The sequence below is a fragment of the Topomyia yanbarensis genome, chromosome 1 (assembly GCF_030247195.1).
Source record: "Topomyia yanbarensis strain Yona2022 chromosome 1, ASM3024719v1, whole genome shotgun sequence".
In the NCBI taxonomy this organism is placed as follows: Eukaryota; Metazoa; Arthropoda; class Insecta; order Diptera; family Culicidae; genus Topomyia; species Topomyia yanbarensis.
This window is the reverse complement of record NC_080670.1, coordinates 141,075,282-141,099,962: the sequence shown is the minus strand read 5'-3', so window position 1 is coordinate 141,099,962 and position 24,681 is coordinate 141,075,282. Positions and strand designations below refer to the sequence as shown.

At 37.8% G+C, this 24,681-nt stretch overlaps 1 protein-coding gene across 2 annotated transcripts; it reads right to left on the bottom strand.

Moving 5' to 3' along the window:
• Positions 1-495: 495 nt before the first annotated feature.
• LOC131696250 (glucose-induced degradation protein 8-B homolog) lies at positions 496-24,681 on the bottom strand. Of its 2 annotated transcripts, XM_058984807.1 has the most exons (4): positions 24,556-24,681; positions 24,291-24,467; positions 23,992-24,214; positions 496-1,214 (listed from the first exon to the last, which is right to left on the bottom strand). In XM_058984807.1, exons 2-4 carry the CDS (start codon positions 24,406-24,408, stop codon positions 869-871), a joined length of 687 nt encoding a protein of 228 aa, XP_058840790.1. In that variant the 5' UTR covers positions 24,409-24,467; positions 24,556-24,681; the 3' UTR covers positions 496-868. The 2 variants fall into 2 exon arrangements, with proteins under 2 accessions (XP_058840790.1, XP_058840787.1); XM_058984804.1 differs by lacking the exon at positions 24,556-24,681 and having other exon boundaries at positions 24,291-24,538.

Below are 24,681 nucleotides of genomic sequence, written 5' to 3'. Positions count from 1 at the left end.
CGCCGGTTGAGTGGTAAGCGTGAATACTATTCACCCCAGTTGGTCTGGGTCCAATCCGAGCCGAGGTTGTTGAGGTCTTTCTGCGGTGAAAAAAATCCGTCGTCGCGCCTTCCATCGTAAAGAAAGTAAAGGCGTTGATCCCCAGTCCAAGAGTTGATGGATCGATATCTAATCCAGATTGTGGAAGTCACCTCTCTGATGTCGGTGTTTTGCCTCGTAGTGGAAATAAGCCGACGTAAAATAACTAGAACTAGAAGAAGAAACATTCGGACTGGAATTCCAACATAAATCAGTCTACATTCTGAATGTACTGTACTGGGATGAGGCTATTTTATAATGCGGACATATATGTGTCATAGTTAAGAAGCTCTTGTTTCACGTGACTTAGTTTACTCCCAGATATCGCCAATCGCAAGTGCTGTCATGGTCTTTGATTTTTTTTATCTTTCAGGACGTCTTGGAATGCTTAAAATAAAGAAATTAGTAGTCGATACATTTAATACATGCTGCTTTTATTTTAGATGATAACTTCATTTACTACCACAATAATTATTGGTTCATTGAGAATTTCCTATTGGAAATTTCTGGTTCGCTGCCTGTTGATTATTTCTATTGAATAACTCAAAACATGCTTAAGGATAAGGAATCATTCCGAATATAAACATGTAACTAAAGACAATATTCAAGCTTTTAAATTGAATTGTCAAATCAGTATGCTTTAAAGTTAGCGAATTTCAGTTTCTTCCTTTTCCAGAGATGAGCATTTTTTCGTATGTATGGTTCTACTCCTACGACATACACGGCGCTATCTTTTCAGATTTCCTCCAAGTTTAGAAGTAAAGGGTGCATTACAAAAAAATTTATGTATTTATTTTGGATCAATTGTTGCCGTCGCCAAATCAATCATTTTTGGGTATTTGACATTTTTTTTGTCCAGTTCGGCCTGCGCCCACAAAATCAGTTTCAGGACGTTGATCATTCGTGGGCTGGACTGTTCCTGATGTTCCATTTTGAGTATTGCTGCATTCAGTTCACTTGCCACTTTCTGTCGGTGCGTCTGATCGAGGAGGTCGGCAAATGGGCTGTTTTGTGGTTTCTCAAATGCTAACAGTGCAAGGGTTCGTTCCAGTTCGTTCAGCACTTCCGGGTTGCTTTCGCCTGCCTCTGATATCTGCGTCTGTGCAAATGTTAGAGCTTCTTCTATCTTCCCCGCCCTAATGTTTTAAGAAAAAAATAATGAAATATTGTAGTGCTTTATTATACTATATTGTACTTTATATCCTATTGCATAAATGTATACCAGTCGTAATATATTATTCATGAATTGGCAGGATTTCCGCTTCCGACTAACATTTGTTTAACTCTCCTTCCCTAGTAGGTACATCACGAATTATAATCATCCGAAATGTCGACCCTCCCCTCGCCCCTGCGATTACTACAATACAGTGTGCATATCCGTCACAATCATCAACCAGCCAACGACAATGTCAATTTACAAAATTTTACAATATGTATCCCAATTCCTACCTTTTCTCTTTACTAACATCAGCGGGGGGCAAGCCGCCCCTAAATATGGCTTTCTCTTCCCCCACTAACACGTGCCATGTACCTTTGAAAAAATTATCGGCCTCGTTAAGCTACCGCATTTGGGCCTAAATGAACATAGATATATTGTTATTGTTATTTATCAGTGTGCAATCGGGCTGTCGCAACAACCTATTTCTGCAACCTATGTGCATTAACTGTACACCTACCGTCTCTCCGTTGCACTTGACAGTGTGTGCAGTGCTTTATGGTCACCCCTACGACCGCGCACCCGGCTTCCCATGAGCGTTTCGGCGGCTCAGAGGTGTCCTTCCATGTTGCTCAGGGATACATTGGTCCTATACACATCCATGCATACAGGCATACATACGGGCTTACATTCATTCATACATGCAAACTATTTGGCGCAAGTTTAGAGCGTGTAACGTCGTGTCATCTAGTCTGTCATCCTATGGAAAATCATCCTACCATCGCCTTGGGGTCAACGTCATATTGGCAAATTTCGCATTGAATCCACTTCTGTCTCTTCCTAATCTCCTTTTTGTCTCCTAGGTCCGCAGCGGATCAATCGACTATTAATTGAAACGGTAAACATACTAGCAGTATTAGTCCTTACTCGCGAATACTTTTCCTACAACTGTGCTGTTTCTTCTCTATCTTATAACATAACTCGATTATCCCTGTTCTAGTCAATATACATGTTCATTACATTATGGACCAGGCAAACCCTTAACTTTTCTATTATTATTATCTTGAGTAGCTATAACAGTGAAGGTATTATAGGATCTCTGCCAATAAAGGCGTAAGCAATATTTATCCACATAAAGTTTGCTCGAACCGAATGTCCGCCTGGTTCGACTCGAGTAGACCACACCGACCCGAAAGGGTTGCTTATCATTTCTGAGAGCCGGTGTGCTTGGTCGAGTTTAATAATCATAAGATCAAGTCCTGAATCATTAACTATCTCTTAGGTGCCAGTCCTGCACTCCTTTCCTGAACCAGCCTCATACTCACGATCAAAAGAGTCGACAACTAGTAGGATCCACATGTCCCCCACCCAAGCGAATTGATCAACTTGCAAGTAGGAGCACATATCTACCAACCAGCCAAGAAGACTTCAGAATCAATGAGAACGGACCATGCCAGTCGAAGGCCACAGGCCCAGCGCCATCTCGTACAGTGTCATTGTCAATTCTCAGCCCACCCCCTGGCAGACGTTCATCCGCCCATCTAGATTCTGTCAAGATGAGAACCTACAAAGCCTAACTGTTCGTATGTGCTAGTCCGTATAGATTTTGGTTTGCTGAAACGAAACAAGAAAAGCAAAATAATTGTGATTAGTATCGTAGTTATAATAAATAAGTAAACGATTTCTCATCTGTTGTTTGTTCCCTTGTTCGTAGTCCTCCTTCCTGTTCCTGATCTGTTTGGGCCACTGGCTTTCCGTTTCCTTGGCCGCCACGCTCGAGCCGCAAGAGAAACAAATGAAAAGACAAAATAAATGGACGTCTGCTATCTGCGCCTAAATTGATGTTGCTTCTCAGTTTTGCACGACCCAGGGGGAACTTGGCCTTGATCCCAATGCTCTGTCGCAGATGTTACGTGATATTCGTTATGGAATATTCTTTGTTTGAGGGCCATTCATAAACAATGTTGTTCGTTTTTATCCCTGATCCGCTGATACGTCTAAAATTCATTTTTTATCTCGTTACGTGACGCTCTTCCCCTATTGTCAATATTCGATATCATTTATGAATGGTCCCCTGGTGATATATTTAGAGCAGACAATCCAATGAAAAATAGGATTGACAGGATTTTAGTGCGCTCTTGGCGCCTTGTGTCACATCTTCATGTTTGTTATACATACTAAGAATACCAAAGCATGTGATGTGATGACCGGATGATTAGAGAAGCAACTCCTCCCCTTCCCCCTAAATGAACATAGATATATAAAATTAAAAAAATCTCATATCAGTGGTAGCTGGAGGTGAGAGAGCAGACGATAAAAAAGTGAGGCAGAATGAGAGTATGAGAGAAGCAGTGGAAATGAAAAAGAAAACATTTATCCGTACCAGTTTGAGATGAACGGAAATAGTAGTACGACTAATACAACAGGTAACACAACTATACCAACACGGCAGGCTGATTTGATCCTATAGTTGTGCTACAAGATTTTATGCGAACACATTGCCAAAGCTATATTTTTTGATACTGCAAAATGCAGTTTAACTTATTTATACGCATATGTAAAAATATAAAAGGTGTGTTTTGTTTTTACTAAGCCTAGCAGTTAGAAAAAAAAAACTACTATCATTACAACTATACCGACACGACAGTGGACGCAGTACATGTTCTACGAATGACTAGTTGATAATGAAACGAGTTATTATAAAACCTGAATAAAAGAAATAGAACATTTTTCAACCTTACAATAACAAAATTCATTGTATGGATGTATTCAATAAGGTATTGGTGTTTGTAAAAACCACTGGAACACATAAATAATACTTAAAAAAAGTATTATATCTCATTAAGGTATTAAAATGTTTCTTCAATACCTGCTTAATACCTCAATGACGTGTAATAATCAATTAATACCAAGTTTTGGTAAGGTACCACAAAATAGTATGCTCGGGTTATTGGCCAGTTATTTTTCCCCGATCGGGTCTCTTAGGGTCGGGTAAGCAACCGTCCAAAGCTAAATCCGGCCTTTTTTGACATTGGAAATGTCTCACTGCATCTGGGGGAAACTCATGAAATTATAATGAATTACTATATTGTTTATGTATTTCAATAGCAAACTATTGAAAAACACGTGAAAAGGTGAAGATCTCGGAAAGTATGAAAATTCCCATACATGGGTGAACCTGTTCCGGGCAGAGCCGCCACTGGGGAGCACCTAAGTAATTCAGACAAACGTAAAGCTATAAATATAAGTCTTATCTTTCCTTTTTTGCAGTGTCATTTGCCATTTTATGCACACCTTGGCATTGCGGTAAGCACTAATACAGTGACACAATCGGGAAAATATACTTTTTCATATAAAATATTTAAAATAATCCATAAAGAATTGTAAAACGATCCATAAAAAAGTTGTCCATGTTCCATAAAACAAAACTGAAAATCCATAAAACATGCTGAATGATCCATAAAAAGGGCGATTTGATCCATAGATTATGTAAAATTGAACCATAAAATGGTCGCAAAAGAGCACTAAAATAGTAATAAAAGAGCAATTAAAATCAACCAATGCCCCATAAAAATATTGGGAATGTTCCATAAAATGTTATATTTTGCGCCATAAATCAACTGACATTGATCCATAGAATATTAAAAATGTACATTAAAACACGTCGATATGTTTTATAATATCGACAAAAATGTTCCACGGTATTAGAAAATGGAGCAATAAAATGTTAGAAAAAGTTCCATAAATTTGATGAAAATGTTTGCTAAATATTTTTTCTTGGTCCATAGAAGATGTAAAAATGAACATTAAAAATGCTATGTATTAATTCATATATCGAATGTTAAATGGCAGCCCTAAGTTTGCGCCGCTAAAACAACAAAAATGATCCATAAAAAATTGAAAAACGATCCATAAAAAAGTTTCTCATATTCCATAAAACAAAACTGAAAATCCATTAAAAAGTGTGTATGATCCATAAAAAAGGGTGATTTGATCCATAGATTGTGTAAAATTGAACCATAAAATTGTCGCAAAAGAGTATTAAAATAGTACAAAGAGCAATTAAAATCAACCAATTCCCCATAAAAATATTGGAAATGTTCCATAAAATGATACATTTTGCGCCATAAATTAACTGACATTGATACATAGTATATTAACAATGTACATTAAAACACGTCGATATGTTCCATAATATCGACAAAAATGTTCCACGGTATTACAAAATGGAGCAATAAAATGTTAGAAAAAGTTTCATAAATTTGATGAAAATGTTTGCTAAATAATTTTTCTTGGTCCATAGAAGATGTAAAAATGAACATTAGAAATGCTAATAAAATAAGAATACTCATGACAGTGACAGTGAGCTTATACTGGGAGCTAGTGTGATGCGGTTTGGCCGCATATCCGAGGCCAAGGATCCGAAGCGGCGCAAAGCCGCTGAGGATCCATTGGACGAGGCATTGATTAACCCGTAGCTGGAATTGCAAGCGAACCTGTGATCCTCTCGTTTGCCCGGTTTACCTAAACATAGGGGCTATACATAGGGTTGTCTAACAATAATGTATGCATTGTTTGTTGTAGTTTAGAATTTCAGCCAAATGTAATATACTTTATTATAAGTTCGATTAGCAAAAATTTCGCATGAATTGATTAAATTTGATTTTTCTGGTGCATAAGCACATATTAATGGATCGTTTTACATTTTCTTTTCTTATGGATTGTTTTATACATATCCATGAACCATAATTTAACGTTCGATATATGAATCAATACATAGCATCTCTAATGTTCATTTTTACATCTTCTATGGACCAAGAAAAATTATTTAGCAAACATTTTCATCAAATTTATGAAACTTTTTCTAACATTTTATTGCTCCATTTTGTAATACCGTGGAACATTTTTGTCGATATTATTGAACATATCGACGCGTTTTAATGTACATTGTTAATATTCTATGTATCAATGTCAGTTAATTTATGGCGCAAAATGTATCATTTTATGGAACATTTCCAATATTTTTATGGGGCATTGGTTGATTTTAATTGCTCTTTGTACTATTTTAATGCTCTTTTGCGACAATTTTATGGTTCAGTTTTACACAATCTATGGACTAAATCACCCTATTTTGTGGATCATTGACACTTTTTTATGGATTTTCAGTTTTGTTTTATGGAACATGAGAAACTTTTTTATGGATCGTTTTTCAATTTTTTATGGATCATTTTCGTTGTTTTAGCGGCGCAAACTTAGGGCTGCCGACACAATCTCATTTTCGTACACCGCTATGCGGAATGCTTATATGCATTTCACAAGTAAAAAATTAGTTTACGAGACATTTTATTTATGTAGAAATAGTTTACTAGACAGCATAGGGAAGATACAATAATTATCTTTGTACTACAAATGCTCATTTTTTCAAAACAAAAAATCATAATTCTAAAGATAGTCAAATATACACGCAATCTGATATTCGTACAGTACACATATTTTTTCAAAAATAGATTGAAATATCTATAACAAATATTCAATATGGTACCTATTGTTTGTAATTACAGTTTTCAATCATATTGGAATGCTGACCACTAGTTTTTGTGTGCATTCAACTTAAATTTTATCCAATTCTTCTAAATAGTAGTTTCTAAGCTCATTCTTATTATAATCCGGATAGTTTCGCACTTTTCATTCAAATACTCCCATTTATTTTTCTAATCAGTTAATAAACGGGGTCCGCAGTGGAGAATCCATAACATTTAAACAATTATAAATTAACTCTAAACGTTTTTTGCACGCCTTATACTTTAGGTTCTTCTCCTGATCGAATTTCCAATATTCACCATTTTTAGTAAAAGTACCATTTTACGGAAGCTTTACTTTAAAATTTATTTTGAGATATTCATATTAAAATACACATTCTGATCCATCATTCCGTCAATGAAGACCAATTTTCTAGCAATTCTAGTGGACATATAATACCCCATACAATAACACCACTGTCCCTGAGTTTAGCTGCTGTTATAAGACTATTACGTCCAGGTCTGAGTTCGAATTTCTCCACTCAAAACAACAGCCATTTGAGTCAAAGACGTAGAATTTGGACTCGTAGACAAAGTTTAACATCTTTCCAATATTCCAATAAAGTTGTTTGGAGTATAAACATCAATTCTTTGTTCTTCTCTTTGATGAACAGCTTCTTGCTCAGAACACAGGCATTGTAATTGTCCGTTCTCCGTACATTAAGAGCCGTACCAGAGCAGACTTATGCTTAAATGCTATGATTCAATTTATTTACCATGTATATAACATTAATTGCTCGATTTTCCCAAATTTTGCTAATTAAAAATCGTTTATCCATCATCGTAAATTTTTTAAAGTTCAAGTTTGCGCAATATCTGCTCTGCATTTCGCCACATCAAAGTTTTTAACAACATGTTAAATAGTTGGATGCAACCTTTGAACAATTTCAAAGATTTTATGAAGTGATTTAGCTTCATTTTGGTGAGTAATAATTAGTTTCCGTCCCATATTGGCAGTTAGTTTACTTTTTTAACCAATACGTTGATTTGAGGGAATTTCTTAAACTAGTGTTGAGGAAACTGTGCCAATGAACACTTTTCTGTAGTCATAAAATCTATTTTTCAAACTAAAACAAAAAAAAATAAAGAAATAACAGGTCTTAAATTACAAATTAAATGACTTTTCAAAAGTGTTAAAAAAGTTTAGATTACAAATGATATGAAAATGACAGATGATGATTCTACTACCACATTTACAAAACAATACCTATATTAAGAAGCGCAAACATTTATGAAACAATTTTAAACACATACACTAGAGGTGTACGAATATGAGATTGTGTCACTGTATTTAGTCTACCTAATTGTAATTAGTGCTACGTAACCCTATAACAAGGGCACGAAATTTAATTATCTGGATCCTTGGCAAATGTAAACGATAACGACCTTAAACACAAAGCATTTTTTTTCGGAACCCTGTATAAAAAAGATCCAATAAGCATCAGTGTGGTAAAACTGAGAATCACAAGAATTTCCTTTCTCCGATTCAAGTGAACATAATATATTATATCCTGCTATATGCACGCATACTAGGGTGGGACAAAAAATAGAAGCCAGCTCCAAGCAACTTTTTGGGTACCATTTGGGTCCTAGAACATCTGCGCAAATTCTTAGCTTGATCCCTGAAACTATATTCTTGCGCCCACTGTTTAAAGTTTACATGGGATTTTATATGGGAAAATTAACTTTCACAAAATAATTCCTCCAGGAGTCACCCATTGCTACCTAAAAGTAAACCGATATGCGGCTTTTGTAGGAAATTTAACAAAGAAACAAAGTCTCGAAAACTACGAAACGATCTGACGCTTGAGAAAAAAATTATTAAGCTGAAACCAATAGATGCTCTGACGACTGATAAAATATTCATTTTTTCTAGCACCACTGTTGTTGGTTGTCCAATTATATGCAATCTTGTTTTGATCTTCTCTTAATGTGTCCAAATCATTTATCTATACTATTTGGCAACTTCGCAAGAGTTTTGAGGGATAAATTGAGTCTTCTATTGTACATAATAAGAGAAAGTTAATGATTTTGTATATAATTCGACCGTCAGCAGCAGTGATACTATGAAATGTAAAATTTTCATTAATCTTCAGGGCATCAATCGGTTTATGAAATAGAATACTTCAATATGGGGGCCCGTTTCAAAATATCGGCTTTGGCAGTCGCGTCAGATTTTGAACGTTAATAACTTCCATCATACTTAATAGAATGATTTGAGGTTTAAGGCAATTTTATCGAAAATATGTTGCTCAATGTAGTATTAAAATTTGGAGTATGTATAACATGCATTAATACCGAAAATACTGTTTTAAAAAATCTTGCAAAAACTACCGAAAATGGTGAAAATTTTCAGCTCATCTCGGCCAAAGCATATGGTGCAACAACCGAACACTTAAATGATGAAAAGTTTTAAATATAAGTCCGCTACAGATTTGTTTCTATCAACATTCGTATTTGGTTGCTTGGCGCGAACGGATGGCTGTACAATACCGAGAAATATTTGTGAGCCGTACACGACTGGTGGATGAATCAATTTGTGTCGAAACGTGCTACTAGCAGAAGCCATCATTTTCATTTCGGATGGATGTAGGATAGCATACACACAAACACACACACACACACGCGCGAAAAAACCGATTTCAAATCATCTAACTGAAGCTAATTTCATGAACCAAGCCGCAAATCTGGTCAGAAAGAATTGTCATTTCAGTCGATTTCAGCAAGTCCACTTGTCAGATGTCAACACCGGGAGAGAAGGTGATTATTAGAATTCATCTCCGTGGATTAATTTGTGCAGCTCCGTGTTAGAAAGGAGGAACCATTGGCGATTTGCGGCAAAACCAAAATTAGTCATGCGACACCTATGATTCAGCTCATGAACTGGCAAAGTGATACAGTTTGCTTTTTTTCACCCGTAAGTGAGTCGTAGCTTACAACAAAATCTTCATTATCTTCTCGGAAAAAGCTTACCACAGCCAAAATATGAATGAAACGAGTAAGAAATTTAGTTTTATTTGCAATTATTCTGAAATTACAACCATTTGCAACTATTTGACTCATACATTTCTTCGAAATGTAATCGGGGTATTATTGTGGTTATAAAAAATCGTTCCATAAATAAAGTTCCAACTCGAAACCGAGACCCAATCAGTACCAATGTCAAACTCCTTCATATTTTGAACTACGTAGGAGATTCAGTGAAGACTATCGGAGAGAAGGATCGGCTGTGCATGATACAAAGCTGACACTTTCTTATTAGCCGGATATATTCTTTCCTCGCCTGATCTGGAGAGTTTCATGAATTTACACCATCTCATGAAGGTTTAGCTTAACTTAGGACGAATGGGAAATGCTGTTGCGGCGGCTACGGTGCTCAACAAATTACATTTCGAAACAGCGCGCATATAGCTCTGCGAATAATATTAGAAACCACTATGTTTTACACTCTTTTCGCAAGATGTTTACTCATCATCTTATAAAATGATGGTTTTCCTTCATTTTCATAAACAATTATCAACAAATTGATCGGTAATTTGGTGTTTAAAAGTCATTTTTTACCAATGAAAATAGAAAATATATGCACTATGACAGAACAGAATAAAATCAGCAACACTTTCCTTCCAGCGCTATCTGCGAGCGGTTTCAACGTAGAATCGCCAATTGGAACAAAAATTTCCCACCCGGAGAATATTTTCTTCGGCAAATAAATTAGCCCTTATCAGTGCTATCATTCCACTCGAAAGAATTAAATTTGAAATTTTTTTCTTTCGCCAACTATTAATGTGACTACGACTAACGTTTCAAAATAGAAGCCCCATTTCAAAATTTCGGAAAAAGCCGAATATCGCGTTTTGAAAGTTTGTAACTTTAATTGTACTTAACCAAAATACACAATGTTTGAACCAATCAGTCAGAAAAATAATCAGGAATCTTGTATAAGATTTGTACGTATGTATAACTAGCATGAATAAAGAAAAATTGATTTTCAGAAATCAATTATTATCTGTCCCACTATTGGCCAGTACTATTCGACTCGCGTATGTTAGTATTTCATTTCATAGTTAGCCACGCCTTTCTGCGACGTTAAACAATGAAACGACTATAAGATATAAGGTTTGCTTGAATGTTTCGTCATTCGTTTACATGCTTCCGATTCCGGCGGCAGCAACAGAAGCGGTACCAGCAGCAACAAACAGCAGCAGCATCACCAGGCCAACTACATGTGTGTGACCTCGCCAGAGCGGCAGGTAGGATTTTAATACGGTTGCCGGAAAGAAAAAACACCACGAGTGCTGGCGCTTCCGGATCGTTTAAGGTGGCGGTCGAGGATAAGAAACCGACTGGGGCCACAGGGAAAAAAAACCGGAAGAAATCGAGTAGAAAAACCGCTGGTGGTGGAGGTAATGAGAAGACCAAAAAACCAAAGGCTGCCGCTAAAAAAACAGGCTGCAAAAGAAGGCCAACGCTGTCGCTGCAAAGACGGTAGCAGCTGGCAATAAACAGAAGGCCAAACCAACGAAGACTGTAGAGAACATGCCAAAGAAGGCCGCCGCACCTGCCAAGAAAGCTGCTCCGAAGATCACCGCCAGCAAGAAGTAAACTCGCGCGTCCGCAATGTTGCCAAAACAGTCCTTTTCAGGACTAACAAAATCTACTTGTGAAGAATTATTAGTACAAATTTTCCGTTAATGCTATTTCTCATGTTTCTAGCCTGAGTAGCGCTCACCTATTCAAATTGTGATAATAATTAGCGGATTTTTCTCATCGGCAAACAAATTATGTACTTTTCAGTTCCAATAAAAAAGACGAGCATGTAATGTCCGATAACCGAAGTGTGATGAAGTTTCAGTTAAAAATTCTTGCAATATATTTAATTTGATCCTGAAAAGAAACATTGGTTTGTTTTATCATGGGAGGAAAATTTCGTTCACTTCCGATAGCGGCGAATTTCTCAAAGGTGACAGTTCCTGTTCCGTAGCATTTGGCTCCTCAACGTCACGAAGGGTTAAGGTACTTTCGCGGATGGTTTTCGTTGCTGACTGCTTTCGGACGGTCTGTTTGGTACGGGCTATGATGCGAAAATTTTTGTAATTCTGGTGTACAACGAATGATGAGAAAACCGACCGACCAATACACAGTGGTCAGATCGCTAATTTAGGAGGAATTTTTACTTTCTGACAAACCTGTATAATTTAGCCGTATCATGTCTTAGGATGAATTTGTGTACATCAGAAGATGCTTCTTTTTATTGGAATAGTTATTAGGGTGGTTCTAATTTATCCAAAATACGAAAATAAACTTTTTACTGATGAAAGATAGAGCTCCACAGTCTTCCACAAAGTTGTAAAGTAACTTATTAGGGTGTTCCTGAAAAAACGTTTTTTAGTATAACTTTCGTATCTTTTACTTTTTGTTAACACAACCTTTGAACAGCTTATTGAAAACTTCAAGCCGAGTATTTTTCTTCAAGACACCGAAGGTCTAACTTTTTTCTTTAAAAAGTTATGGACACTTTTCGTTAAAAAATAGCCTATTTCAAGGCTCATTATCGCTGATGCGGGCACCTAAAATTGAATACTGTTTCAACCACATAAAAGACCATACTTTTTAGTATATTTGAGCAAAAATTGGCGAATACGACATTTTTTTTAAATTTGCAATTTAGATTTAAAGTTTGTAGTTTTGCAGGTTCAACGCATTTACACACATATCATTGTATTATGGAAAAAGCCACTTTCAACTGTCATTGTCTCATCGCAGCAAGCTTTGCATAAGTGGAACGACTGTCAAAAAATGTTTTCTGATTTTATTCGTTTTAAATAAAACTAGTAAATATGGATATTAGTCGAAGAGAGTTGGCGAATTTGCTTATCACTGGTAAAAAGACAGATGAACAGCTTAAGTTCATTACAAGTAGTAATCCAAATGTAAAATTGAAACTTGTTAATGCTCGAAAGAAATTTTATATTTTGATAAAACAACCTTTGAACAGCTTTTAGAAAACTTCAATCCACATTTTTTTCATAACTCTGAAAGTCTAACTTTATTCTTTCAAAAGTTACGGAAACTTTTCGCTCATAAATAGCCCTTTTTCAAATGTCATTATCTCTGATTGGAGCAAATAAAAGTAAGTTCGGATTGAACCATAGAAAAGAACATACTTTTAAGTATATTTGAGCAAAAATTGGAAAATATTATTTTTTTAAACATGTAATTTTAAATTTATTAACCAAAGTTTTAAATTTTGTCGCATAGCGACATAAAAGAAATTGCCTAAAGCCTTTGTATTTCCTTTTCTGTTTTGCTTACATATCAACAATACAGAATGCGTTCATTAAAAATAATTTGGCTATAAAACAATTTATGATTTATATAAGGAGAATTTATTCAATGCCAATTAATTCAAAAGTAGATGCATTGCATTTTCAGGTATATCCAGCGGTGCTCGATGAATTCGACGTTTACATTTAAGCGAAATTATAGGATCTGATGAAACAAGAAGCCTCTTGAAAACGTCATCAACATTGACGAGTCGATCGAATTTGCGTGCGTAGAATTCTCGGAATCTGCGAATACTTTTATTCCTGGTTTCTTGAACTTCTTCACTGCACATACCTACTGGCAACATGTTATGCTGAATAATGCTTCCTCCATGGACCAGGAGTTTATGCACGGTTGGTGAGAGAGCGTACCAGCCATACAGGCGTACATAAAGCAATCGTGTATCTTCGGCGTAACTCCGGTAAGCATCCGCGTTGATTCCCAATTTGCTGTTGATGATTGTTCACAGCACATGCATACGTTCTAGCAACATTTCGTCCAACCCGGTTTCTTCTGCAACGACACATCAGTTTCTGAAAAACGTCGAATTCATCGAGCACCGCTGGATATACCTGATGCAATGCATCTACTTTTGAATTAATTGGCATTGAATAAGTTCTCCTTATATAAATCATAAATTGTTTTTTATAGCCAAATTATTTTTAATGAACACATTCTGTATTGTTGATATGTAAGCAAAACAGAAAAGGAAATACAAAGGCTTTAGGCAATTTCTTTTATGTCGCTATGCGACAAAATTTAAAACTTTGGTTAATAAATTTAAAATTACATGTTTAAAAAAATAATATTTTCCAATTTTTGCTCAAATATACTTAAAAGTATGTTCTTTTCTATGGTTCAATCCGAACTTACTTTTATTTGCTCCAATCAGAGATAATGACATTTGAAAAAGGGCTATTTATGAGCGAAAAGTTTCCATAACCTTTGAAAGAATAAAGTTAGACTTTCAGAGTTATGAAAAAATGTGGATTGAAGTTTTCTAAACGCTGTTCAAAGGTTGTTTTAACAAAATATAAAATTTCTTTCGAACATTAACAAGTCTCAATTTTACATTTGGATTACTACTTGTAATGAACTTAAGCTGTTCATCTGTCTTTTTACCAGTGATAAGCAAATTCGCCAACTCTCTTCGACTAATATCCATATTTACTAGTTTTATTTAAAATGAATAAAATCAGAAAACATTTTTTGACAGTCGTTCCACTTATGCAAAGCTTGCTGCGATGAGAGAATGACATTTGAAAATGGCTTTTTCCATAATACAACGGGAATTGCAAATTTTAAAAAAATATCGTATTCGCCAATTTTTGCTCAAATATACTAAAAAGTATGGTCTTTCATGTGTTTGAAACAGTATTCAATTTTAGGTGCCAGCATCAGCGATAATTAACGATATTTTTAACGAAAAGTGTCCATAACTAGGAGCTAGGAGCAGATCACTCTAGAAATGCATAACAAATTTGCAGCAAATTAGAAAAAATGCATTTAATTTCCATTTTTGCATCAACTTTGCACTCCCTCGCAGAAAAGTTTAACAAACGTCCTACGCTAATTCATTTTGTTCGACGTTTTGTTGAATGTAGGGCTAATTTTTTGTAGGGTTTTGACGTCTTACACGCAAAGCAAAATACATTGCACGCAAAGCAAAATACATTACAAATTTCTATTTTGATGGAAAGAAATGCATTTAATTGAGCTGATTTTTAAAAATGCATCACAAGTGATCTGCCCCTAGCCCCGAAGTGTAGTCACGACACTCTGGTTATGTCGCAGAAATTACCCACAGTTTATGAAGAACAGTTGCGCAAAGACTGAAGCAAATCTACCTATCCAACACTCAAAATGTCTTCCTATCGGACACGAAGAATAACAATGCTCAAGTGTGTGGGGAGTATCGTTAATTTCGAGAAAAAATTCAATGATGTAATTTTAACATTATTTCAAACCAGGAATATTTCGTTTTTGAGCTCTCCATCGAGACAGAAGTTGTTTTTTTTCTAGTCCGTAGTGCTGTGTGTGGCGATGAAGAATAGTGCTAATCCGCATTCAAGGTTATTTTGCCAGTTCGGTTCGGTCCACACTCTTTTGTTCGCGTGTGAGGATTAAACAATAGCCAGCTGTATAAGCTAGATCGGTTCGTCCAGTTTAAAGCTAAGTGGTTTTTGTCTTTTGTAACACATTTATTGCTTTCTTCCGTCTGCGTGGGCGCTGACCCCGTGCGTTGACGTTTTCTATGGTTCCCTCTCCGGATGGTCAAATGGAAATTAAATCGGGTTCAACTTCTAAGGCTCCCCTCCCCCGGCCCAAATGCTATCCATAACTCTCAACTGGTCCATTTGTGGTCTTCTTTCGGCACAAGACTAAATCACTGAATCTTCTTCAAATTTCTAAAGACCTGACAGAACGGTTCTCGGCTGTGACCGAAATTTCAAAGGTCCGCTCGGACAAGATAAGGGTGTTGCTAGCCAACTCAAAGCAGGCAAACGATATTGCTTGCTGTGAGCACTTTACGCGGGATTATAACGTGTATATTCCAACTGTAAATGTACAATCCGAAGGCGTCGTCACCAATGAGAGTTTGACGTGCGAGGATCTGCTGAAGTACGGGGTTGGCCGTTTTAAAGGCCACTTACTTCAGCCAGTGAAAATACTTGAGTGCAAGCGTTTGCACTCCGTAGTAGTTGCGGGGGATGGTTCAAAAACGTACCCCCAATCAAAGTCTTATCGGGTAACCTTCGATGGTACCGCTTTGCCAAATTTCGTCCTCTTGCACAAGGTTCGTCTGCCTGTGCGTCTGTTTGTACCGCGGGTCATGAATTGCACAAAGTGTAAACAATTGGGTCACACAGCCACCCATTGTAGCAATAAGGCCCGCTGTGGAAAATGCCGGGAGAATCATCTAGATGATTCGTGCAGTAAGAAAGCCGAAAAGTGTCCTTACTGTGCAGAGAGTCTGCATGATATCTCGGCATGTCCCGCGTACAAACTACGCGGGGATAAACTGAAACGTTCCCTTGCGGGACAATCCAAACATTCTTTCGCAGAAATGCTAAATAAAGCTACGCCACCATCCTCAACAAACATCTATGCTCACTTGCCTCCTAACGAGGGCGAGGCTGGTGACCCATAAGAGGGAACATCTACTAGGGTGCCTAAAAGTTATAGGAAGAGGAGGAACATTTCCTCTCCTAAAGTTCCTTGTAAAGGCCAGAAGGTGTCCCTTGACGGGGCTCCGAAAGTGACATCTATTGGAAGTGTTGCAACCAAACCTAAGCAATTAGCTCCTGGTCTCGGAGGATTAAGCTCAGAGAAGGAGTTCCTAGCACTTCCAGGAACATCAAAAATCCCAAGTGTTCCTTTGTTTCAGTTCGAGAATAATCACAGCACTGGAATTATCAAACTCTCGGACATTGTGGACTGGATAATAAAAACTTTCAATATAACTGATCCTATTAAAAGTCTTATGGCCCCTCCTCTCAGCGATTGTATCCTTCGATGGCTAACTCATCGAACGAGGTCACGGATTTGATCACTGTTCTACAGTGGAAATGCAGAAGTATCATCCCGAAAATAGATTCCTTAAAAATTTTAATAAATAATTTGAGTTGCGATGCATTTGCATTATTTGAAACTTGGTTAACTTCCGATATAGATCTCAACTTCCACGACTTTAATATTATTCGCCTGGATCGAGACACCTCCTATGGAGGAGTGCTTTTGGGGATCAAAAAGTGCTATTCCTTCTACAGAATTAACCTTCCCTCGATAACAGGTATTAAAGTTGTCGCTTGTCCAGTAACAACCAAAGGCAAATGCCTTTGCATAGCTTCCACATATATTCCTCCCAATACCGCGGTTGGGCACCGACGGCTACAAGACATCTTAGAATCCCTGCCAGCACCGCGACTAGTTTTAGGAGACTTTAACTCTCACGGTACAGCCTCTATGATGATAACCGGTCTTCTTTAATTCACGATCTTTGCGATAACTTCAATTTGACAATTTTAAACACGGGTGAAATGACACGGATTCCTACTCCTCCAGCGCGCCCGAGCGCCTTAGACTTGTCGCTTTACTCAACATCGCTGCGGTTAAATAGCACGTGGAAGGTAATTCCTGATTCCCACGACAGCGACCATCTGCCGATCGTAGTCTCAATCAATAACGTTTCAAGGCCATTGAAATCAATCAATATTTCGCATGACCTCACATGAAATATCGATTGGAAGAGCTATGCTGCCGCGATATCCGACAACATCGAATCTACCCAAGAACTTCCTCCAGTTTTTTGGCTGGCTTGATTCTCGACAGCGCGAATCAATCTCAGACTAAGCCAGTACCCGGCGGGAACATACAAAAACGCTATCCTAATCCGTGGTGGGACAAAGAGTGCTCAGACGTGTACGCGGAGAAGGCCGCCGCGTATAAGACCTTCCGGGACGACGGGTTACCCGCTAGCTATTGACAATATGCGATGATAGAAACGCGAATGAAGAGTTTGATGAAAACCAAGAAACGTAGTTACTGGTGCCGGTTCGTTGACGGACTAACGAGAGAAACATCGATGAGCACTCTTTGGGGCACGGCCCGGTGTTTGCGAAACCGAAACAGTACTAACGAGAGTGCAGAATATTCAAACCGTTGGATATTCGATTTCGCCAAGAAGAGTTGTCCGGATTCCGCCCCGGCACAGAAGATTTACCGCGCCGCGTCCCTTCACGATAGCGCGAACGAAACGCCTTTTTCGATGGTGGAGCTCTCACTTGCTCTCTTGTCGTGTAACAATAAAGCTCCAGGGCCAGACAGAATCAAATTCAACTTGTTGAAGAATCTGCCAGACTCTGCCAAAAGACGCTTGTTGAACTTATTTAATAAGTTTCTTGAGGCTAACATTGCCCCTCATGACTGCTGTGATACGCATAACAATCCCACCTGCATATGAAACCCATAGCAAATGGGACTGTTATGCGGATCACGGCAGACGATTGGAGACAAGTGATGGTCATCGCCATCCAAAATCCAAGAAAACCAGCCTCCGAGCACAAATTGTATCGTCCGATCGCAATGCTACCCTGTATCCGGAAGTTGTTCGAGAAAATGATCCTATTCCGCCTGGAAAATTAGGTCGAAGCAAATGTCTTACTGTCAGATACACAATTTGGCTTCCGCAAAGGCAAAGGGACGAACGATTGTCTTGCGTTGCTCTCAACCGAAATTTAAATGGCCTATGATAGCAAAGAGCAGATGGCATCAGTGTTCCTAGATATTAAGGTGGCTTTTGATTCAGTTTCGATCAACATTCTTTCAGAGAAGCTGCACCAGCATGGTCTTTCAGCGACTTTAAACAACTTTTTACTAAACTTGTTGTCGAAAAAGCACATGTATTTTTCGCATGGTGACTTATCGACATCACGATTTAGCTACATGGGCCTTCCCCAGGGCTCATGTCTAAGGCCCCTGTTATACAATTTCTATGTCAACGACATTGATGAATGTCTTGACAATTCCTGCATGTTAAGGCAACTTGTAGACGATGGCGTGTTGCCTGTTACGGGACCCAAAGCTGTCGATCTACCAGGACCATTACAGAATACCTTGGACAATTTGTCTGTTTGGGCTATTAAGCTGGGTATCGAATTCTCCACGGAGAAAACTGAGCTAGTTTTATTTTCTAGGAAGCGTGAACCAGCACAACTACAGCTTCTATTAATGGGTCAAACTATCGCTCAGGTCTTCACAGTAAAATATCTAGGGGTCTGGTTCGACTCGAAAGGTACTTGGGGATGCCATATTCGGTATCTGAAACAGAAATGCCAGCAAAGGATCAACTTTCTTCGTACAATAACCGGAACATGGTGGGGTGCCCACCCAGGAGACCTAATTAGGTTGTATCAAACAACGATACTGTCGGTAATGGAATACGGATGCTTCTGTTTTCGCTCCGCCGCGAACATACATTTCATCAAACTCGAAAGAATTCAGTATCGTTGTTTGCGTATCGCCTTAGGGTGCATGCAGTCGACCCATACGATGAGTCTCGAAGTGTTGTCGGGCGTTCTCCTGTTGAAAAATCTATTATGGGAACTCTCATATCGATTGCTCATTCGATGCGATATCTTGAACCCGTTGGTGATTGAAAATTTCGAAAGGCTTGTTGAGCTCAATTCTCAGACCCGTTTCATGTCCCTGTACTTTGACTACATGGCGCAGAATATTAAGCCTTCTTCTTACAATCCCCACCGTGTGCATTTCATAAATACTTCTGAATCTACTGTTTTCTTCGACACATCGAATTCCGGACCACATACGCCCATAAGTGGTTCCAAACATTTTTTATAATAAATTCCGAGAAGTCGACTGTTCTAAGATGTTTTATACTGACGGATCAAACCTCGAAGGGTCCACTGGATTCGGTATTTTCAATCAAAAGTTCACCGCCTCCTACAAACTCAATGACCCTGCTTCAGTTTACGCCGCACAACTAGCTGCCATTCAGTATACTCTTGGAGTCATTGAAACATTAGCCGCAGGCCATTACTTCATCGTTTCGGATAGCCTCAGATCCATTGACGCTATTCGCTCGATGAAACATGGAAAGCACTCTTCGTATTTTTTGGGGAAGGGTCCACTGGATTCGGTATTTTCAATCAAAAGTTCACCGCCTCCTACAAACTCAATGACCCTGCTTCAGTTTACGCCACACAACTAGCTGCCATTCAGTATACTCTTGGAGTCATTGAAACATTACCCGCAGGCCATTACTTCATCGTTTCGGATAGCCTCAGATCCATTGACGCTATTCGCTCGATGAAACATGGAAAGCACTCTTCGTATTTTTTGGGGAAAATACGGGAGCTACTAAGTGCTTTATCTGACAACTCTTTCCAGATTACCTTGGTATGGGTCCCTTCTCATTGCTCCATACCGGGCAATGAGAAGGCGGACTCCTTAGCTAAGGTGGGTGCCTTATAAGGTGACGTTTACGAAAGACCAATTTGCTTTAGCGAATTTTTCAGTATTACTCATCAGAGAACCCTCGAAGCTGGCAAACTTTGTGGAGCAGTGGGGAGCTAGTAAGGTGGCTACATTCGATAATCCCTAAGGTATCGACGAAACCTTGGTTCAAGGGGATGGATGTGGGTCGTGACTTCATTCGTGTGATGTCGCGACTCATGGCAAACCATTACACGCTGGATGCTTATCTCCGGCGTATTGGGCTCGTGGATAGTGGTATCTGCGCTTGTGGCGACGGCTATCACGACATCGAGCACATTGTCTGGGCGTGCACCGAGTACAGTTCCGCCACGTCTCGGCTAATGGATACCCTGCGGGCCCGAGGAAGACCAACCAACGTCCCGGTTCGAGATGTGCTGGCAAGCCGCGATGTCCTCTATGTCCCTTATATACACTTTTGTGAAAACCATCAATATACAAATCTAACTACCCCTTCTTATTTTCCTTATCATTCTCAGAACCCTCTTCCACCTGTATCAAAGTATCTGTATCGAATCAGCCAACAAACACGGGACCTACAGCATGAACATAACACGCTTAACTCGAAATGTAGCCGATCCACATCTGAGCCGTGCTACGAAATCGTCCGGAGAAACCCCTGCCATCTTGAGGAGGACCACCCGGCGTCACAGTACAGAACCGGAAAAAGCTTAAATTCTTTATACGATATTATTTATCAAACTGATTTTAACAAAATAAAACTAAACACTTCATTTTAAACTTTTAAACGCACTAAATTAACTTCTAACTGAAGCGTTCGGGTGATCATTTAAAATTTAATTAAAAATAAAAGGTTTGTCAAAATTTAAAAAAAATCAATGATTGATCCAATGTTGCCAATCCTCTTTGCACAACTCTACCATTAAAAACTCTGACATTACCCACCCATATTTCTTTAAAGCTAGAAATGAGAATTTTTCGGAAATTTGTGATCGATTAAATATCGGTTTTTTGTTTTGCAATTAGCGAAAAAGATTGGTAGATAATGTCAACGACATTACCGAAATAAAGTAGTATACATTTTAAGCTATTAATACGAACGCTGCAATTTTTACTAATTTCAGAAAGGTTTTTTAAAATAAGTTATTTCGGTGTTTCTAATGGGAATAGGGAAATAACGCTACAAGTATATCCGATTCTCTGCTGTTGCCAAATGAATTGTTTCACTCTCATTAAATGCTCTTTTCAGGGTTACCATATGAGGATAAATATGTTCGAATATTTTAGGTTTCGATGTGCGTGCACCGATATTTCCGTATTTCCATTAAAAATAACGAAATAGCTGGTTTCAATACAACCTATCAGAAGATAGTCAAAATTGTAGCATTCGTATTAACAAACTAAAGTGTATTCTACTTCACTCCGGTTATGTCTCTGACATTACCCACCCATCTTTTGCTTAATAACTTTTTGCACAAGTATCAGATCGTTTCGTGGTCTTCTAGAGTTTGTTTCCTTGACAAATTTCCTATAAAAAGCAAACATCAATTTATTTTTAGGAGGTAAACCGTTGGCGCAAAAATATAGTTTCACCGATCGAACTAAAAGTTTGCAGAGTTGTTCTGGGAGCTAAATGGGACCCAAAAAGTTACTCGGAGCGAAATTTTTTTTTTTTTTTTTTTTTCATATAACCATGTCCCATTGTAACGCATAGCGTTGACTTTCCATGCTCGACCATACAAGAACGGCCACCACACTAAAGTATGCTTTTTTCCGCACACACCACGAATGCCGTTTGAAAAGATAATTTTACGATTAAAATTCGTCTTACTTGCGTAGCTAAAAATATATATTTTTATGAAATTCACTATTACTATATTTTACCTAAATGTATTGGAAGAATCTAATCTAAAAGTTTGAGATGTACCTGCACACAAATAGGACATCAATATTCGAAATATTCATGCACACAAATAGATCGTAGAGATATGCTTAAACACGATGAAAAGGAATTCTCGGGTACTGTTTCAAATGGACGTAAGTAACAATGAGAGATTCTCTTTGAGGTCTTTCTCTTCTGTTCATTACTCGGCCATTTCAACATTTACTACTCTACTCTTTGCATAATATTGTAGTAAAAACCGTCGGCTTTCGATATGTACTGAAAAATTAGTACAAAGTGTTGTAATGACGTCGTAATAAACGAAAGAGAAAGTAAACAAAGAGAGGCTCTCAATGTTACTTACGTCCATTTGAAAAAGTACTCGAGAATTGTTATTTATTAAATACATACGGAAACCTTTTCGCTTAAACTTTAGGAGTTTGAACTTAACGGAGAATTTACATTAAGGGCACTGCTCCAGGGATGTTAGTTTTTGCTTTTCTTTTTCGTTTCCGATAGAGGTTCGATTCTAATGCGTTAAATAGGTACGTGATGTGCATGTAATATATGCGAATCGTAAAATAATATCAAACGTCAATAAAATAAATATTGTACGTTTAACTGATGCCGTTTATACAAAACCAGGTAATTATTTGTAAACATATCATCGCCCGTAAGTGAACGTATTATTCATTCGAAGAGGGCTGCTACGAGGTCTCAATTTTACCAAATTGTCGTCAAATAAACTGTGATGCTCCTACTATTACGCAGAAGTAACACGAGTTTCTAAAGTAAACAGAGGTAACATGACAAGTTCGTATGTCCTTTGAACACCACTTCGACTAAAAACCTGTATCTTAAAATAGTCTTGGAATTCTTTCCGAAGAAAGATCTATTCAAACAATTTTTTTAAATGTTTCGTGAATATTCGAAGAGCTTAAAAAATTGAAGTGTTGTGTGCAAAATACGATTATGATTTTACGAGCAAAATAGTCCTGAAATGGGTTGATAAATTTGACAAATACATAATCATTCGTGAATCATGTTGCAATCACATAAAAACAGCTGTATTTTAAAGATCACCGAGGTTGTGTCTTGTGGACGACCTTTCATTTTTTTTAACAAAGGTGAGGTAGAGCATAAAATTATTGGAAATCAATATTGTACTCTGTATGTTTGTCTTTCATGGAAGATTATTTGAGAGATTTGAATGTCAGTCCATATTGATTTAGATATACAGTTCGTTGGATATTAAACAAAACTAGATTCTGTAATGAGCACCAACATAATTGGTGCATCTTTTCTCCCATACATGCATATTAGACTGCCTAGAAAAAAAATAAATTGTTGAAAACTCAATCAGCCCACCCTGAGTCGATTTCTAGTCCCACTAGGAGTATTTGTACCTAATTTGAAGCAAATTAGACAAGTCTAGCTACCGGACCAACGTGCCTAAAGTTTGTATGGTATTCTTCGACAATTTAAATGGAGAAAACCCACTAGCTCGCATTTTCACCGCTCGCATTTTAACCGTCTTATCACTGTAACTGAAAATAAGACAGATAGTTCAATTGTCTACAACTTTGTCGAAGACTGCTAGTCTATCCGGCTTTGTTAGAAGAAGTTATTAATTTTTAACGAGGTAATGTCTGAGTCATTTTTGTATGGGGCCTAGTAGTGCATGGTTGTGTAATCGTTTCCCACGAACTATACATTTTTGCGAAATAATGGTTAGATTTAGCTAAATAGTATGTTCAGAACAAATTTGGAACAAGTACTCCTGGTGGGACTAGGAATCAACTGAGGGGTGGGCCCATATGCATTTTTGCGAAATATTGGTTAGATTTAGCTAAATAGTATGTTCAGAACAAATTTGGAACAAGTACTCCTGGTGGGACTAGGAATCAACTGAGGGGTGGGCCCATAGGGGTCATTTTTTTCTTGTCACTCTAATATATATACATTTCAATACGTTTCCTTATAGAGATGATACTCACCGAATTAGTTCAATTAGATGCAATTGTTGAAGATGGAAATATAGGTAGCGGTCATTGTCAAGGAGCTCTGGATGCAGCTGGTTCACAAGGTGAGTTGCCTCTTGTATTCGTCCATTCTGTACTGCCTCCCGTATTAATATTCTATTGTCCAATGAGCTCAGATCAACGGAGGGCTCCACACCAGATTCGGCTTGGAACTTTTCCGCCGCCTCCTTAAAACCCTCTGCAAAGAAGGCATTTTACCAAACAAATGGCAGAACAGTAGCTAATAGTTTCTGTAACATCTTTGTTCGTCTTACCTGTGACTAAATAGTTCATAATAAGTTTATTGATGTCGTCTTGTTTGAAAGGAAACGTTTCTAGTCGTGATTGCCATTCTTCTCGAGATATTCCATCATTTTTATCGTTGAGGCTCATATTCGCGTTTTACCTTTTTTATAACTCTTGCTTCTTCCGAAGATAAATTGAAGCGCAACCTAAATATATATTAAACTTTTCTGTGACGGATTATTTTTATATTTTGACAGAAGTACTCTTAAACGTCTATGAACTTAACTTACTCACCAAAAACTCTTAATTTAAAGTTTTCCATATTTGCACCCTCTGTTAGTCGTTGTTCGAAAACCTGAATTAATCGATCCAAGCATGTGTCAGCGCGCAGATGGCGTGATGGTGTGTCATTTGATATTG